The following is a 17,436-nucleotide window of genomic DNA, read 5'->3' as shown; positions in this document are numbered from 1 at the left end:
CGGGGATTGAGGATGCAGGGAGATATCCTGGAGGAGGGCGGGCAGGATGCCCCGGGGAGAGAGGGCGGGGGACGGGAGCGGTGGATGCAGGAGCGCAGCCCGGAGAATGGAGGGCGCGGGGCGGGGTGTCCGGAGGGTGGGACCGGGTGGGTGCGGGGAGTGAGGGGGGTGCCCGGAGGGTGGGACCGGGTGGGTGCGGGGAGCGAGGGGGGAGCGCGGGCCCTGCGCGGTGCTCTGGCGCCCTCTGCTGCCCCGCACCGCGCTCCGCAGCGGGGGCGGGCCGGGGGGGCCCCGCCCGGCGGTGCCGTGAGTTTGTCGGGTCTCAGCAGCGGGGGTGGAAACGGAGGGGCCCTGCCTGGGGATCCCACCCCAATCCCCGCCCCACGCGGGTTGCTGAGCCGGATGAACAGGGCTGCTCGCCTTGGTGGTCCCTGGGGAGCGTTGCCAGCACCCACCCGTGTCCCAGCCAGCCCTGCAGATGAGGGGCAGTGGGGTGAGGGTGCAGGGACAGTCCCCAGCCCCGCGGGACGGCGGGTCAGGCCACCCGGGTGCTGGCGTGACGCCGAGTTCCAGCAAGGGAAGGGCCCTTGACCTTGCTTGCAGCCTTCACATTCTCCCGCAGGAATGTGAGCAGTGCTGTGTCCCTGTGGGCAGCAGTGGCCTCGGCCACTCAACGTCTCCTGCCTGCACCCTGGCTGCATCCTGCTCCTTATCCACATCCCAGCTGTCGATGTGAAACAAAGCTGAGCGATGGGGACATGATGGGGGTCATGCACCATCCTTTCCAGGCTGCTGCCATGGACACCGGCTGCAGGGTGCAGCCTCAGGGCTTGGTGCTGCTATCATGGATATGGGGCTGCTCCGAGAGGAGGGATGCTGCGGTGCTGGGGCTGGCATGGGAATGGCACGGGAATCCTCCCCTGGTGTTTCACAGCTCCCCATCCCCATTGGGGCTTGTTAAAATCTCGTTTCCAAGCAAAGCTTTTCCCTAGTGCTGTGGGATGTGTCAGTGGCATAAGGGTTAACCCTGGTTTCCCTTTCTGCCGGTGCCTGGTCTGGGATAACCTCGTTAGCGGTGGCAGTGATGCCCCTGGGACAGAGCAGCCCTATAAACTGGGGCTGAGTGCTGGGAAATGGGCTGAGCTGCCTCAGCGGGGGGCTGGTGGGTGCTCCCCCCGCCAAGCACCAGCCCGTGGCTGTTCAGGGTGTCAAGGGGAGGAGAAGCTGTAACAGGCTCTTGGGGACAGGATGGATTTGTCACTGCAGGGCCCGGCATCCTTTATGAGGCTGTGCCTGCAAGGGAGGAAATGCCATCAGCCCTGGAGAGGACACCCTGAAGGCACTGGGTGCTGAGAGGGGCTGGCTAAGCCCTGATCCCACAGCTTAGGGGCTCCTCTCTGTCCCCCAGGACCCAGCTCTTCCTCCTCAGCCACTTGCAGGGCAGGATCACACAGGGACCTTGTCACCATGGCTATGCCAACCACACGGGGCCTGGGGATGCCACTCCCTTCCATTGGGCTGTTCCTTGGATGGGCAGGGGAGCACCCACCCCCTTCCCGAGGCTGGCACTGGCCTGAGTGCCCGGGCATTGTTTCTGCCTGTGCTGTTGTGCCACAGGCTGGTTTCTGGTGGCCACCTCCCCTTGCTGTGGGAGAAGATGGGATCCGTATGCTGGAGCATTCATTCCCTCTGCTGATCGACAGCCTGCGGTCTGGCTGAGCAACCCCAATTGTTCCCAGTGTGCTTGGACAAAGAGCTGCCTAGAGAGATGGCAAGGCTTGGGAGCAGACGACATGCTAGGAATATTTCCACTGCCTTGGACACCACCAGTCTCTTCCCCCATCTCCTGCAAGAATGGGAGGCAGCAGCTCTGTTTTACAGGCAGGGATGCCTTCCCCCAGTTCTGAGCAGAGTGGGTGCAGAATCCTGTCCCAGGCAGGCTGAGGACTCGTCCCTGGGAGTGTCCTCCCAGGTGCTGTGCCCAGTGCCACCCTCGCCTGTCTGCTCCTGTGAGGGGACAGCAAGCACCATGGGAACCCCAGGGAGCCCCACACAGCCTCTCAGACCCCCACACAGAGGGTCCCTGTCCCCAGGGATCCATGTGGCACAGCAGGGTGGTGGTGCTGCCCTGGGGCCCTCCACCGTGCTCAGGGCTGCTGCTCCCAGGCAGACAGAGCAATCTGGGGAGCTGCAGTTCACAGATGGTGTTTTTGTTGTGTGCTGCATCACCCCAAAACCTGGAGGAACTGGAGAGGAGGACGGCATGGAGTGAGGAAGAGCAGGATTGCCTTCAGCACTGGGCTGAGCTCCAGCTGCCTTGGGGCCCTCACCTGCCATTTTTGCTCCCTGGCTTGTCTCACCTGCTATGGCTCCCTTCCAGCTGTTGGTCAGCCCTGAGATTTGTCACTCTATTTTGCAAATTTGAAGGTTGAGACAGGTATACACACCAAGCTAAAAGTCCTCTGGACGAAGCAGCTCCTGGTGAGGTCTTTGGAAACCAGGATGTCCCAGGGGAGCTCTGTCAGTTCCCACATGACCCGCTCAAGGTCAGGCAGAGCCAGCAGTGAGGAGCCTCAGCTCCTTCTTTCCCTGCCTGCCTGTGGGTTCACAGGCATGAGTGGAGTCCACATCTGCTCTGCTCCCTCAGAGCCGAGGCTTTTGTTCTCAGGGCTTGGAGAATTCCTTCACATAGGAAAGGAGCAGCAGCATTGGCATTTCCAGAAGGGAGAAGATGCTTCATGTGAAAACATCCCAATTCCCTTGGTCATTAGCATCTGACATGGCTGAGAATCACAACAGCATTGAATCCATGCTGGGAACTGACAGAGCCCAGAGTGCAGCTCCTGTTCTCTGCTGCGCTGCTGGCGCTGGCAGGGATGAGTGGAAGGACGCCGGGAGCACAGGATCCCCATGGCAGCCTGGCTGCTGGGGCCACTCTGCCATCTCCCCTGCACCCAGAGACACTGCCTGGCAGCTCGGGGTGTGCTGAGGTGGCCCGAGGCAGCAGAGAAACCGCAGTGCTGGAGAGGGGGCCTGCACACGCAGGGAGGAGACCGCGTGTGGCTTCAGCATGGCCGCACTGCCCCTGCCCCGCTGCAGCCAGGAGGGCCCATGTGTCCCCCACAGCAGGGACAGGGATGGGGGGCTGTGCCACGGCTGCCCCGGAGGAAATGGGCCGGGAAAGGCCTCGGGGAGGCAAACGGCCGAGGGAGTTTGGTTAGCTGCACCCCAGGCTGGTGAGAGGCCCCTGTTTCCCCCGCGCCCGCTGTCCCGCCGAGATTAGCGCTCGGCTGGCTGGGCTTGACGGGCAGGAGGAAGGGGCCGCGCACACGAGCACGGCGGGGCCGCCCGGAAACACGGGAAAAAAGGGCACTGGGCTGCTCCTTCCCTCTGCAAAACGGGCATGGGCCTCTCCTTCCCTCTGTGAAACAGGCACTGGGCCGCTCCTGCCCTCTGTGAAACAGGCTCCAGGCCTCTCCTTCCCTCTGTGAAACAGGCACTGGGCTGCTCCTTCCCTCCAGGATCACATCCCTGTGGCTGCGCCAGCTGTGCCTGCCACCTGCCAGCTCCCAGCACAGGGTTCTGGACATTGGCCATCATCCCCTGTGCTGGTGGCCAGGCCAGGGCTGTGCTGTGCAGGACAGGCTGCCACGCTGTCTCCCTCAGCCATCCTTGCTCCCGGCCAGCAGGAGGGCCATGGCTGCCACGCTGTCTCCCAGATCCATCCTTGCTCCTGGCCGGCCCCATCGGGAGGGTGACCCGATTCCCTCACGGTTGGCGTCACCCCGTGCCGGTGCCACTGGAGCTGGCTCCCCCTCCGTCCCTTCCCCACGGGGCTGCCAGCTCGGCTCATGCCCAGCCAAGCGCGGGGATGAAGGGGCTCTGGCGGCTCCCCGGGAGCGCTGGTGGCAGCAGTGAGGTCACGCCGTGGCACAAATGCCGCCGATCAGAGCTGCCCGTGGGGACCGCGGAGCAGCATGGAGGTGACCCCTGCACTCGGGGTCAGCGGGCTTGGCGTGCGTCAGCCCCGAGCGGCTTAATCCCAACCGGGCAGGGGGAGGAGCGCGGGGGGACGGCGGATTCCTGACCCACAACCGAGCCTGGCATCTTCCCCGCAGCGCCACAGCCGCTTCCCGACAGAACCAGGCAGGGCTGAGCGGTGCTGTCCTGGCACTGGGAGGGTGAGGAGAAATAATGGGAACAGGCAGCAGAAAATGTAAAGCAAAAAAATTGCTTTTGTCTTGAGAAAGCGGCAGCCATTTGGACTGCTTCTTCCTCCCTGAAATAGCTTTTCCTGCCATGCAAAAGGAGATGTAATATTTCATAGAACATTATTTCAGAGGTTTTTGGTTTTGTTTTTTTCATTTTTACAGTAAGCATGTGACAAAGATTGAAATGCTTGTGACTGACCTGATATGTGGGAAAATAAATAAATCCATTCCCGGTTTTGCCAGCAGGATTCCCCAGTTCCCAAATATATGGCTCAGCCTGTGCCCGCTGTTGTTCCCAGTCACCCCAGCAGCACTGCAGGAAATGCAGTGCAGAGACACTCAGTGCTGGGTTTGCTGCAGCTGGAAACCCATGGGTGAAGCTGTGAGTTGTAGGGAGCTTTGTGATCCGTTTCTCACAGAAATGTTCAGTTTGGGATGGGTTTAACTGGAAGCAGCTGCTGCTGCAGGGAGCCCCACAGCAGACTGGCAGGATACCATGGGACAGTGAATCCCTTCAGGTGGAGGCTGGAAACACAGTATCTTACTGGGATATTCCCTGGTAATACAGTTTATTCCCTTCTCTTGAACTGCTGAGTGTGCCGGGGACACAGAGATGCTTTGGGATGTGTCCTGTAAGAGGAGCTTCCTTCATCCCTGTGCTGTGGGAGAGGCTTCAGCCAGCTCAGGACTACTCCATAGTCTGGACATGAGAGGAACCTCAGTGACTGTAATGTTGCCTCAGATGGGTTGGAGCACCCCTCTGCCTCCTGATGAAGTGATGAAGAGCTCATCCCCACCCTCAGACAACTGAAGAGTGGAGCTAATGGCACTTCATGGGGTTTGGACATATGTCCAAACGGGCTGGGTCTGACTGTGCTGTGTCACACAGGCTGCAGATTAAAGAGCAGCACATCCAAATGAGATTTATCTCGTCACCCCCCGAGATGTGCCCCCACCCCCATGCACAGAGGCATCTGTTTGGTTGTTTAAGATTTAAAATCACCTTCCACTGAGATACTTTCCCATAATGAAGCACAACTGGGAAGAAGCTAATCAACATGTTTCTTAATACAAGAGAAGGGAGAGGCTTGAAGGGAGCACTAAGTGATTCCCCACATTAGATGCTCTCCTTGCTTTTGTCACCCTCTCTGCTTAATCCTTTCAAGTCTCAAAATGATTCTTTGCTCCTGTTTTTCTTTTTCTCACAGAATCACATTCTGATACAAATAGAGCAGGATGGGAATGGGTTTATTTCTTTGCTATTTTAGTAAAGGTATCCACATTACTTCTGACCACAGTTTCTCATAATAGTATAGTAAAAAAAAAAAAAAGAAAAAAGATGAGTGGACTTGTAGGTGCTTTGAAAAAGCTGAAACTTAGCCCAAGTTTCAGGTTCTAAAGGATTGATGGGTCCTGCTGGGCCATGACACCACTGCTCATTGCACAGCTTGTCTTCTCTTATCAGGGTGTGAAGAGTCAGCTGGGAAAGAGCAGATCTGCAGGCCCACGAGGAGGAGGAATTAAACATCCTGGACAGATGTCGGCTCAGGTCTGTGCAGCTTCAGCTGAAGCTTTCCAGGCTGGTTTTGACCCGTTCCATTTCATGCAGAAAACTGTAGAACTGGGGTAAAGTTAACTCTGCAGGAAAAAAACCAAACCAAACCAAAAACAAAAATTAAAAAAAAAAAAAAACAGGCATCAAATCTTAGATTTCAGGTTACATTTCCAACATTGGCAAAGCTGTTCTGGCGCTACCACGGAGCAACTCGTGTTCACCTCAGCTGGGCAGGATTAGCCACTGTGATTCCCAGCAGCTGGTTCCTTATGCTACCCAGGCTGCCAGGGGGGCCAGGCTGGGATCTCTCCCTGGGATGGGATCTCCCAACAGCACTCCATGCTTGGGAATAATTTCTTTTCCTCCTCTGCCCTGCTGCTCTGACTGCTCAGTGTTTACTGAGGCACAGATGTAAAGGTGCCCAAAAGTCAGTGTTCCTAAACAGTCTTGGAGTGTCTGTGGGGCAGGAACAGCCACAGAGCTGGAGAGGCTGAGGCAGGAGTAACCACAGTGATGCTTTTGCAGTGACCCCACCCTGGTTCTGCCCCCAGACACCTCCACCCCCATCAACACCCAGAGCCCCAAATTGCAGCTTTCCCATCCTTCCCTCTTGTCCAGAACTGTTAACTCACCAACATACACGTTTTCCAATTGGCTCCCTTTTTTAACCACCAGCTTCAGCTTGGGGAAAGGAAAAGCAGAAGTATTTTAGTTCAGAGACCTGTATCTGAGCACCAGGAGAGGACAGCAGAGCAGGAGTCTGCTGTGAGTTTGACTGCTGCACAGCACAGACATCTTTGTCAGGCTTTTCAAGAAGTGTCACTGTAGAAGCAGATACCCTGGGCATTGGGAAGATCTCTGGAAGTCCTTGATCCCACTTTCCCTCCCTCCCCAAGAAGGGAGCTGAAAAAACTGAGCTTTTTGAACAGCTTTTCAGAATGGGCCATGTTTCTGTGATACCTCATATCTTCAGAGGAGAAACAAACAGCCGCGTGTCTGCTCTCTGCTGGCAGCAGCACTTGGAGACTGAAGATGCAGTCACAGAGTTTCTGTGAGGCCCACAGAGCTTCCCTCTCCCTCCCTCACTGCCAGTGCTTCCCACATGCCTGGCTGGAGCTTGTTCCTCAACTGCCCTACAAGCTGAACTCTGTGATGTGGGAGATTTACCTGTAAGAAGATACTTCCCACTTTTTCCAGCTCACTGCTCCCAGCAGTCACTGTGAGTCAGAAAGAAGAGAAGGCAGATAATCTGTTAGTTAAGCAGTGAAATAAAATGTTATTTAGCCAAGAGCCGCTGCTGGGTTTCCCAACCCCTCCAGTTTATGCTGTAGCTCTGTTACCTCCAAACTTCCACTCCATGTCTATCAGCTGGTTAATCATCAGTGTCTGACCCACAGCCAGGCGTGTTAGGGTGGGGGAATTCACCTTCCACTACAAGAGCAAAAGACACACCAGCAATTAATTCAGGGAAGTCCCTGTTGGTACCTGAAACTTCAACAAGAGTCAGAATGAAGACAGAGCACGGCAGAAGCTCAGAGTAAAGAGAGAACTAATGTAAGCAGGAGGGCTTTCAGAGGTGTTTGAGTCCTGCTAGGATTTCCATCTGCCCTGTCACTTCTGTAAATGAAACTGACTGGTTTTGTTTTAGCACTGGTTCAGTGTAACAATATCTGTGCAAAAAGCCATGTGTTCATGTAACTGCATGACCTCAGGGCTCAAAGCATGGGAAGCACAAAAACATCACATGAAAGCCACACAGCAGTGCAGGAACTGTGACACTGATGGGGGAGAGGCCCTGGCAAGCCAGAGGTATCCCCAGACAAAGTGCTCCTTATTAGTTCTCTGAGGATCTTCAGTTCAAAATCCCAAGCTGGTTTTGAAGAAAATACCCAACGTGCTGATGTGTCTCAGGAGCACAGTAGGGTTTTATGAGTTCCCTCTCACAGAACTGATGTTTTGTAAGCTTAGAAACAAGCAAAAATATATGAATACCTGTTCTGCAAAATAACTGGCCTTCTCTTCACTGAGGCCTGTGGGGGGAAACCATATGAGATTACTATATGTGATAAATATTAATTATCTTTTATTTAGTGGAAATCATGTGACCTACCTAGAGCAATGAAATCTGCTCTGACTTGTTCAGAAGACAAATTCCTCTTCAGGGCACCTGAATAAACACCACAAAGAAGAAAAGAAATCACTTTTTAATGAGTCAAACCAATTTTTACTGAGTCAAACAGAGGCAGGGACAGGAACCGATGTTGGAAAGCCTCTGTTTCTGAGCTGTGTTTTGAAGCAAACCACAGCTCCTCGGAGATTGGAAACCCAGTCGTGCCTGCCAGTATCTCTGCAGATGCCCGGTGCTTTAAAAGTCCGGGCTCTGGGAGTGCCTGGGAGAGGGCGAGATCCCATTGCAGGTATCCATGGGAACAGCGACAGCGGTTATGTTTTGAAGCTGCTGCTTTCTCTCCTGTAGCCGCTTTGCTTGTTAAAGGAGAACTGTTAAGACTGGCGGGCTGCTAATTTGACCTACCTGCTGTGTTTGGGATGATGGGTGTGAACGTGTGCATATAACACTTTCCCCCGCTGCGCCTTCCCCCTTTGTTCTGGGGCCCAGGCAGCACAGGGACCTTTACAAGGATTCTGCTCTCTGAAGCCAAGAGCAGGAATCTCATAAATTCAAGGAGACTGCCAGCCCCACGTGGCTTTCCGGCTGTGTAGCACAGAGGCAAAGTTATCTGCTGTGATCTGTCCCGATCCCTGATATCGTGGCATCCCAGAGCTGAGGAAAAGTTACAACGGGATTGAAGCCAGTGCACACACACAGGAAGGACAAGATGGGGGCACCAAGGCCTGAATCAGGATGGGGAAAAATGCAAATTCTGCATTAAATCCCCGCAAGACGGTTGCAGGACAGAAAATTATTGTACTCCTGGATAGGAAAAGTTGCTTGAAGCAGTAAAACAAGTTCAAAACAAATTCTGAAAACAGTTGTGCTCAGCATCAGGGCTGTGAAGGAAGCTACAGGGAACCCAGGGTTGAAGGGTAATAGCAAGGGACTATTAATAACAGGAAGGATCAATGGGATGAACGTGCCGTGGAGTGTTTGATGCATTATCGTGTCAAACGGCAGCCACAACATCACAGTAATCCTATAAAGTGCTGGAGTCTGGGGTATTCCAGTGGAATCCCCCCAAACCTCTTCGTCGCTGTTTCTGAACGAGAAAGAGCTGGACACGGTGATTGTTTCTCTGCACCTGCAAGGTCACCTGTCTCCTTCACACGGCCTAGAACTGCAGCATCCCAGCCCGCTCCAAATGCCTGTGCACTGTCTTATTTGTCTCCAACAGCGCTTGGCCTTGGAGGAATTACAGCACTGGGTCACTTGGGTGGAAGTTCCTGCAGAGACTCGGTGCCAACACGAGGCTGCCCTGATCTGGCAAAAGGGATTTACAGGTACCGCTTAAACCAAAATGTTGTGCTGCATTTAATGCACAGATATTTAAGGGAGTTTACTTAAGCCCGTGAAATGTGCATGCAGGCAGAGTATAAAGAATACCGAGTGTCACCAAACAGGGGAACTTTTGATTCTTAAGTGCTAAGCACTGTATTAGCTACCATTAACACTTATTGTGCAAACCAAGCCCTGCGGGGAATGGCTGGGACAGATTGGCCTCAGGGCAGGATATGCAAATACATCACTTACCGTTGGGTACCAGAAGAATACTTTTGACAATGTTTTTCAGGGGGCCCAAGCTGATTTTATTCATGGTGGCAAAGTCTGTGAGCTGCGTCAGAAATCTTTCTACCTGCTCAAGAGAAAGAGCAGTGACAAAATCTTTTCTCTGTTTCTGACCAGAGCTGCACTCACACATCTCTCCAGTTCTGCCTTACCTCCTTGGGCTCTGTCAGAAAGCGAAAAAGCACTTCAGTCAGCGCTGAGAATTGCTGTGAAGAAACAGGAGAGTGTTAGACTCGGACATCAGCACCTCACCACCCCACCAGCACCACGATGGGGTGATGTACCCCCCTGACTCAGCTCCACCTGCCTCCTCCTGGACATTGGTCCCAGAGCTGGACCTGAGCTGGTGCCCTGTCCTTGGCATTATGTGATGCCTGTGGATGGGATTTGCCCAGGATGCTTTTCAGAGCCTCTCAAGGGGTCTGTCCCGCTGGTAGCTGGCACTGCACAGGGCTTTTGTGACTTGTGGCTAATCGGAAGCTGCGATTCTATCTTGTGCAATCCAAACACTGCGAGTGGGAAAAGTTGTGAACGTCCAGTCTCATGTTTCACAAACCCCATGGGGTAACCAGACTGACTCAGGAAAGGAAGAGAACTGGTTAAGGGTTTAGTTGCTGCTCTCAGCATTCTGGGTGTGCAGCTGGCAGGCAGGGATGGAGAGGCTGCTGGCACCAGCACCAGCGCTGGCTGTGACCTTCTGGGTATGGCCAAAAGTGGTGTTGGCTGCTTGTGGCTGCAGATGCTGCCCTGCCCTTGGCCTCGGCCATGTAACAGAGATGGCACTGCGCTGTCACCAGGCTGTTACCAGGCTGATATCCTCAGTTCTGGCAGGCTGGGCTGGAAAAGCCTCAGCGTTTCCACTGCCTTCAGTCCAAGCTGCACCCCCGGTGTGGGTGACCTGGAGGCAGTACCAGTGACCAGGACCATTCAGCTGGAGGTAGGAAGCGCAGGGTGGGAACCTGGGGTGGGATCACAACCCGAACACTCTGTGGTCCCACCACAAACCCCAGTGCTTGACAGGACCCCAGTGCCCACCAGGCACGATCTGAGCCCTCCACCAGGAGCTCCACCATGGCAGGCAGGTGGAACTACATGGTGTTTAAAGTCCTTTCCAGGTGAAACCGTTCTGGGACTCCATGATTCTATGAACATCCTTCAAACAGCTCCGGCGTGCGCGGGGCTCATCGGGCTGGCTCCGGGCTGTACCACCGGGCACCGGGCACGCTGCCCGCCCTGCCCCGGCCACCGGGCCCAGCAGGGACCCGGCCACGTGGGCCTGGAGACCGTGAGACCGGAACACCCGGGACCGCTCCGGGGCTGCGCTGCCGGCCGGGTCCTGCTCCCGGTGCCGGGTCCTGCTCCCGGGGCCGCCCCGCCCCGCCGGTTCCGTGTCCGGGGCTGCCCCCGCCGCCACCCGCGCCCGTCCCCGTTCCGGCGCACCTGGGCGCTGAGCTGGTTGAGGTTGTGCATGTCGGCGCTGACCGCCTCCGGCACCGGCTCCCGGGTGAAGTTGAGCAGCCCCATGGCGGCGGCGGCGGCGGCTCCGCCCGCCCGGCCCCGGCCCCAGCCCCGGCCCCGCCGCCGCCTCAGCCTGAGCATTGGCGGCCGCACTTTCCGCACCGCCACCGCCCGCACCGCGCTCACGGCATCGGGGGCCCCGCCGGCACAGGCAGCGCCCGCCGTGGCCCCGTGGCCCCCGCAGCGAGACCGGGGGTCGGTGGAGCCGGGGGCTGGAGAGCTGGCTGGCAGCTGAGTACCGTACGATTTTTTGCTGTATAAAAACCTTAAAAAAACCCCAAACAAACAACAAAAAAGAACTTAAAACCATGGCTTATAAGGTGAATAATGGGGGTTTTATTTTATTGTTGTTGTTGTTGTTGTTGCTGATTTTTTTGTTTGTTTGTTTTTTTCGGTTTTTTCCTCCAAAAATTCCACTTGGGAGCTGAAACTTCGGTTTGCTTTTCCCTCTCCGACTGCTGCTCCCAGCGCTGCTCTCTGCCTAGCTCGGGGTGATGGGTGGCCCAGGGACCTGCAGCCCACATCCCAGGACTGGGCTCCGTGGAATGGACAGATGTTGGGCAAAGAAGCAGCAGCCCTGGGATGAGCCAGCCCATGGGCAGAAATGCCCAGATGTCCATGGGTCAGGGTTCCGTAGGGAGATTTCAGCTCGATTCTCGACATAATCCATATGCAGGAGGTCTCCTTGACTCAAAGATATGTTGTAGGAAGGCAGAGGAATTGCCTTCTCATGCTCTGTTACACAGTCTTGTTTCTGTTCAGTCTTGGGAGGAAGGCCTTGGTCCAAGAATATTGAAACTTGATTTATTCCTGCGGAGGACAATGGAACTGATTCCATCCTGAAGGACTCTCTTGCCTAAAATTGCTGTTTCACAGCTTGCCTTGAGCAGGAGCAGGAGCTCTCCAGGATTCCACTGTCAGTGTGAACGTGTCTGATCCATTTTATCAGGGAAGGTGTTCCCTGTCTGTCAGGCCAGAGGACAGTGTGTAAAAACCTTTGTGGAAGGTAGAACCTCGACAGTCCGCAGGTCTTCTGGTTTATTACTGACACTTGCAATTGCAAATGAGAACATAGGAAATTTCATAGTGCTTTCATTGTGAGACTACCCCAGCAGTGGTTTATAAACAAGGAGATAAGCAGCTGAGTACCACTAATGATGGGCAGTTAAGAGATATTTCCTGATTGTCTGGATGGAAATAGCTTCCAACGTCCTTTTTTCCCCCCTCTACCTCTCAGACCAGGTGGGAAAATTTCTTTTTCATAGATCCAAGGTGGGACTGTGCATCTCCTCGATTTTGGGGGTGAAAAAAATTGATCCTAAACATTTAGGACACCTTTAAACAAGGGACATATATTGGAACAATGTATTCTGTATATATTTTGGAACAAAATATATATTCTGTATATATATTGGACCAATGTACTCTGTATTCATTTCTGTGGTGAACCGTCCAAGTCAGCATGTTTAAACCATGGGAAATCCTTGCGTCTAAAAATGAGTTAATCTGAACTAAAACTCCTCGAGGGAATGAGATGCAGGGGGTAGCATTGGATACCAGTATGTGTGAACACAGAATTCTTCTATGGCTTTAAAATGCTGCATACAGCCCTATGCAATTTTCCCCAAGTGTAAATTAGCAGTTGCAGTTAATTATCGCACATTTTCACAGCTGCCACATTTCCCCCTGCACTCTGTGTCTCAAAACTTGAAACCAGGAAGAGTGAGCCTTGTGCCTGGTTTGCAGCCGAGGTCAGCCGTGCAGGAGCAGCCTGTGGCGGATCTTTCCTTGCCCGTGTCTTCCCGGGGTGATGCTTTCGCAGCTAATTAAGGGCGCTCTGGGTGCGCGCGTGTGCGAGCACGCCGCAGCTCCGGCAGGACGGTGACGCCAGCGATGTTAAACAATTTCTCAGGCAGAGAACCAAATTCTTGAGGAAAGTTGAGTGACGGGATCCAAGAAGAAGAAGAAGAATAAGAGTCTCGGCTGACGTACGTGATCACAACATCCTGTTCAAGCAATCTCCAGGAAATTCGGTGGTCCTTCCTCCTGGGCTGCTGACATGTGAGTGCCGTGAGCCCAGCCGTGGCACGGGCGGCTCTGCGCTGCCAGAACTTATTCAATTCTCCAACCAAGAAGGATTTACTCGAATAAAAGAGCAGGTTGCAGGGTGATGGCCGTAGTTCTGGGGGTGTCTGGCGGGGGATGGTGCTCAGCGTGCCGGGCAGAGCCCCAGGGCTGCCGTAGGGGTGCAGGCAGCCATCAGCCCATGGGTGCTCCTGCCAGGCCATTCTCATGCAGAGCGCGTTGCTGATGGACTCATCAGAGCAGAGGACAGGCCAAGGGCAGCAGTTTGGAGTTGCAGGTATGTGCCCTTGTTCACCATAAATACCAAAGTAAAAACAGCAGCCAGAAAGCAATGGGGACATACACATACACAGGAAAAGTCTGAAAAGGGAGCTCTCCAAACCAGAGGATCCATGTGCCCTACTTGAGATGCATTTTTCAGCGTCATTTCACATGTCAAACCTGAAAAGCTTCCTCAGCACTCAGAGTGTGTTACCCCTGGAAGGTTCCTTATTAGGCATTCCCTAGAGATCACATCCTGGGGTGTCCCCATCCTGTTCTCTGATGCCATTATCTATGCCAAGCTCTCCCAGCCCTTTCCACTTGCTCCCAGGCCGGCCTTGCAGCTGAAGTAGGAAACATTGCCTGCGTTTGCCAGCCTGAGAAAGGCCTGGAAAAGGCAAGAGTGCAAAAGCCAGGGGGCCTTTCACCCAGCTGGTCAGAGCCCATCTACTCTCTGGTGTTCTGCCCACCTGCAGTGTCTGCCTTGGGCTGGAAGAATTAAGAGAACATCTCCAGACACAGTCTGAGGGATGCTGTGACTCCTCCTGGCTGCCCAACTGAAACTTCTGAGGAGTTAGTTCTGTCCCCTGGGATAAATGAGATCTTTGAGACCAGGATTTCAGTTTCTTCTGCAGTTTAATGCCCTATCACTCTCCTCATCCTTTGGTCCCATGCAGACACTGCTGCAGGAACAGCTAGCTGCCAGCCTTTCGTGCAGAGGTGGAGCAGGGCTGGGAGCTCCACTGCTGGGCTCTGGCACACTCCTGCCTTGCAGCCACAGGCTAAACACTCCCTCTTTCCACCGGCTCCACCGCTCCTGAGCAGGGACTGTAATCCCTGACCCGGGCAGGCAAGAGCAGCTCTGGAGCTGGCCTGGAGGGAGGGGGCTCTGCAGGCAGCCACCCCCTGGGAGCAGCGTTCCTCTGGATAAAAGTATATGTGCTGAGGAGGGTGGTTTGGGGAGGCCTCGTCACTTCAGATTAGGCTGTAGCAGGCGTATCCTGTTTTCTAGGAAAAAGAGGATTTTGTGGCCAGCTTTGTTAGAGAGGCATTGAAGATTTTTCTTTGTGTGCCTTGGCGTTTGAAGTTTGCAGGCGGTAGCTGCAGACTTTCTAGATGTTCTGGTTACACGGATGACACTTATTTTTAACCTTATTTTTATTAGAGGTTTGTATCATGTGGGCCTGGCCAGCCCACAGGAAGGGCTAGAAACTTCTTGTAGGAGGGATAACATTTCCTATCTCTGTGTAAACAGCAATTCCCCCCAGATGGGAAAAGCTAGCCCAGCTGTAAGGCAGGCTGGGGCTGTATTCCCACATGTGGCAGCAGGATGAGGCTCTCCCACAACAGGAACAGACCTTGCTTCCAGCAGCCAGAGCCCTGCTGAGTGGCACAGCTCTCCCCAGACTCAGGAGAGGTGCCAGGAACAGGAGACCTGCTCTGGGGAGCCGTGGTGAGGAGTGACTGGCTGCTGAGAGCTGTGAGGGAGCAGCACTGGTGGAGCTGGTGGAGAGGCAGGCGGCCAGCACAGGGCTGGGGTGAGGGCTCAGACAATGAAGATACTCATGGAAGAGGAGGAGACATCCTGTGGGACGTGCTCTGATGGGGTCTTGCAGTGAAGAATGTTGTGCAGTGAGAATGACATTACTGTGGGCTGGGAAAGAGCCTCTGAGCTGTGTGTACATCAACATGGGAACCCCAAAGCCTGAACGCAGCAGGAGCCTCGCTGCCGACTTCGGTGGAAAGAGAAGTTCCTCCTGCTCTCAGCCCCAGCTTGCAACATGCCAAGCTGATTTAATGGTGCTGGTGCTCCTCCCTGCCTGCAAGAAGACTAAACAAGTGCTCAGCCGTTACTGGGATGTGGAATCTGGGACCCACAAGATCTGGAGGTGACAAGGTTACACTGCTGACAGCTGTAGGTAATGGCACATTTATTTATTTGTGGAGGATCTCCAGGAACGCTGCTGTGATACATGGAGTAGGTCCCAACTCAAACCCTTGGGTGCAAAGCAAAAGATGGGAGGTGGTAGCAGCCAGAGCAGAGCTTTGGGCAGGGGGTGGCATTAGTTTGCCTGGCCAGGGTGACAAAGGATAATTTTAGGAAGAAATTAGAAGTGGGAGAACTGGGTGGACAGAGAGGAGCTGGGCCTGGTGCCATACCCCAGGTGTATTTTAGAGAAGGCACTGGCTGAGCAGCCTTCAGTGAAGAGAAGGATTTGGGGTTGGGAGCGAGGAGTTATGTATGGAAGAGCTGGCATGGTTGCTGGGAAGCCTGTGAAAAATGAGGATTCACTGTCAATGTGAATGGATGTTGCCAGTCCTGACTGTGTGACAGTGACAGGGAATGGCTCCTTCAGCTGGTTGGTCACTGGCTCCATGAATTTGAGATGCCAGCCAGCCAGATGAGGGAATGGTTCTTGCTGGAATGACATTTTGCAGAAGCTGGGCAGCCCAGCCTTGCTGCCAATGGGAGTTCCTCCATCATGGGCTGGGATGTGTCCGTGGCACAGTGTGCAGAGGACGTGCTGCTTGTGCCCAGGGGTGCTGAGGGACCCCCCAGCTCTCCCTCCCTGCTCACATGAGCCCTGGCCAAGCTGCCTGCTCCTTGCAGCTGCTCCAGCTCTGGAGTGGAGGAGCTTTGCCCACACAGCCATGTCCCATCACTGGTCTATGCTGGGAAACCACAGGGCTGGTGGGTAACAGTGAAGGAGCTGCTTTGGTACTCTTCTGGCAGAGACTGCTGATGCCAGCCCTGGCTCAACAGGAGAGCCTGGAATGTGTGGCAGGAGCCTGGATATAAAATCTCTGTAAAGGCACCTTGTTTCCCATGAAATGACGTACACATTCTCTTGATTGTTATGAAATAAACTCCCAGCATCTCTCTGTGGTGTCTGTAGCAGAGACAGGAAAAGGATAAAGCTTTGGCTCACCGTCTGCCAGAGCTGCTTTGTCTGGTACCAGACCTTTCCCACAAGCAGTTTGCAGAGCCTTGCTCTCCTGAATTAAATGATAACTGAGGGGCAGAGAGGGAAAGAGGGCGTTTCGGCTGGCGGGAGATTGATGGCGGGTCAGGGAGGCCAACAGCAGCAGGAAGGTTTCCGCAGAAAGGGAGAGGAACCCGTGGATGCTGGAAGGGCTGATTGCACCCTCACAGTGCCCTGGAAACTCTCACGAGCACAGCTCTCAAAAGCATTTCCCTTTCCTTAATCTGGGAAAACAAATGGGAGTAAAATCTATTTGTTTGTTTTAATCTACTCGCCGAGCTGCGAATTGGCTTTAGTTTATGTGGTGCATGTTTGTTTGAATGGTGATGTTTAGTATCCCCAGGGGCTTATTCAGAGTGGGTTTCTCAGCTCCTCCTGTTCACTTGCAGAGCATTTTTTACATTTGCTGCCAAATTTTTCATGCTTGTGTTCTGCAGGGATGGAGGTGTGGTTTGGGGGAACCTGCTGTAGGGGCCTGGGGCTGGTCCTGCAGATTTCAGACACTTTGGCTAACTAAGATTTCTTCCTGACCTTGAAAGCTCATTTCTATCACACCAGGATAATCATATTCCTTTTCTTACTGTTATACACTTTTCTGTTGAATCTTGAAGTAATAACAGGCAAGCAGGGAAGATTATACCCCACGTGGACTCCGGATGCTTTGTCTGGGGCAGGAGAGGCGCGGGCTGTGTCCCTGGCCCCGGGACAGCCCTGCAAGTGCCTTGCCTCTGGACGGGAAAGGGAAAGAACAAACAAAAACTGAATGTGAAACTTGTGAGGCTTTGTCTGCAGGGTTGTGCTGCATGGGGCAGTGTGGGTGCTGCTGGAAACCGGTGGGCAGAGCTGGCTCAGTGGGTGAGGGCTCTGCCCGGCCCTGGGGTGCCAAGGGAGTCTCCTCTGCCTCGGGGATTGAGCTGCGTGGGGGTCCGAGGGCCGAGCCCCGGAGAAATGATGAACCCTGGGGGATGCTGGGCACCAGAGGTGATACCAGGACGCCGGTGGGTACCAGGGGGTGGGGAGCCCCGGTAGGGTGTGAGACACCGGAGGAATGTGGAGCCTCCGGAGAGGGATGCTGAGCCC

The 17,436-nt window shown here is 54.4% G+C and overlaps 1 protein-coding gene and 1 long non-coding RNA gene across 2 annotated transcripts; one reads left to right on the top strand and one right to left on the bottom strand.

Moving 5' to 3' along the window:
- The first annotated feature begins 373 nt into the window (after positions 1–373).
- Positions 374–10,034, top strand: LOC136563764 (uncharacterized). The gene is made up of 2 exons (XR_010784651.1): positions 374–9,222; positions 9,626–10,034. It is a non-coding gene; the product is annotated as an uncharacterized lncRNA (long non-coding RNA).
- On the bottom strand, positions 5,444–11,077 carry COMMD7 (COMM domain containing 7). Its single transcript, XM_066561355.1, has 9 exons — positions 10,949–11,077; positions 9,661–9,714; positions 9,473–9,575; positions 7,877–7,933; positions 7,759–7,796; positions 7,107–7,197; positions 6,934–6,983; positions 6,399–6,447; positions 5,444–5,849 (listed from the first exon to the last, which is right to left on the bottom strand). Exons 1-9 carry the CDS (start codon positions 11,030–11,032, stop codon positions 5,773–5,775), a joined length of 603 nt encoding a protein of 200 aa, XP_066417452.1. The 5' UTR covers positions 11,033–11,077; the 3' UTR covers positions 5,444–5,772.
- Positions 11,078–17,436: the final 6,359 nt, after the last annotated feature.

This window comes from Molothrus aeneus, chromosome 17 (genome assembly GCF_037042795.1).
Source record: "Molothrus aeneus isolate 106 chromosome 17, BPBGC_Maene_1.0, whole genome shotgun sequence".
NCBI lineage: Eukaryota > Metazoa > Chordata > Aves > Passeriformes > Icteridae > Molothrus > Molothrus aeneus.
The sequence above is the reverse complement of the archived record's forward strand: the minus strand, read 5'-3'. Positions and strand labels throughout refer to the sequence as shown.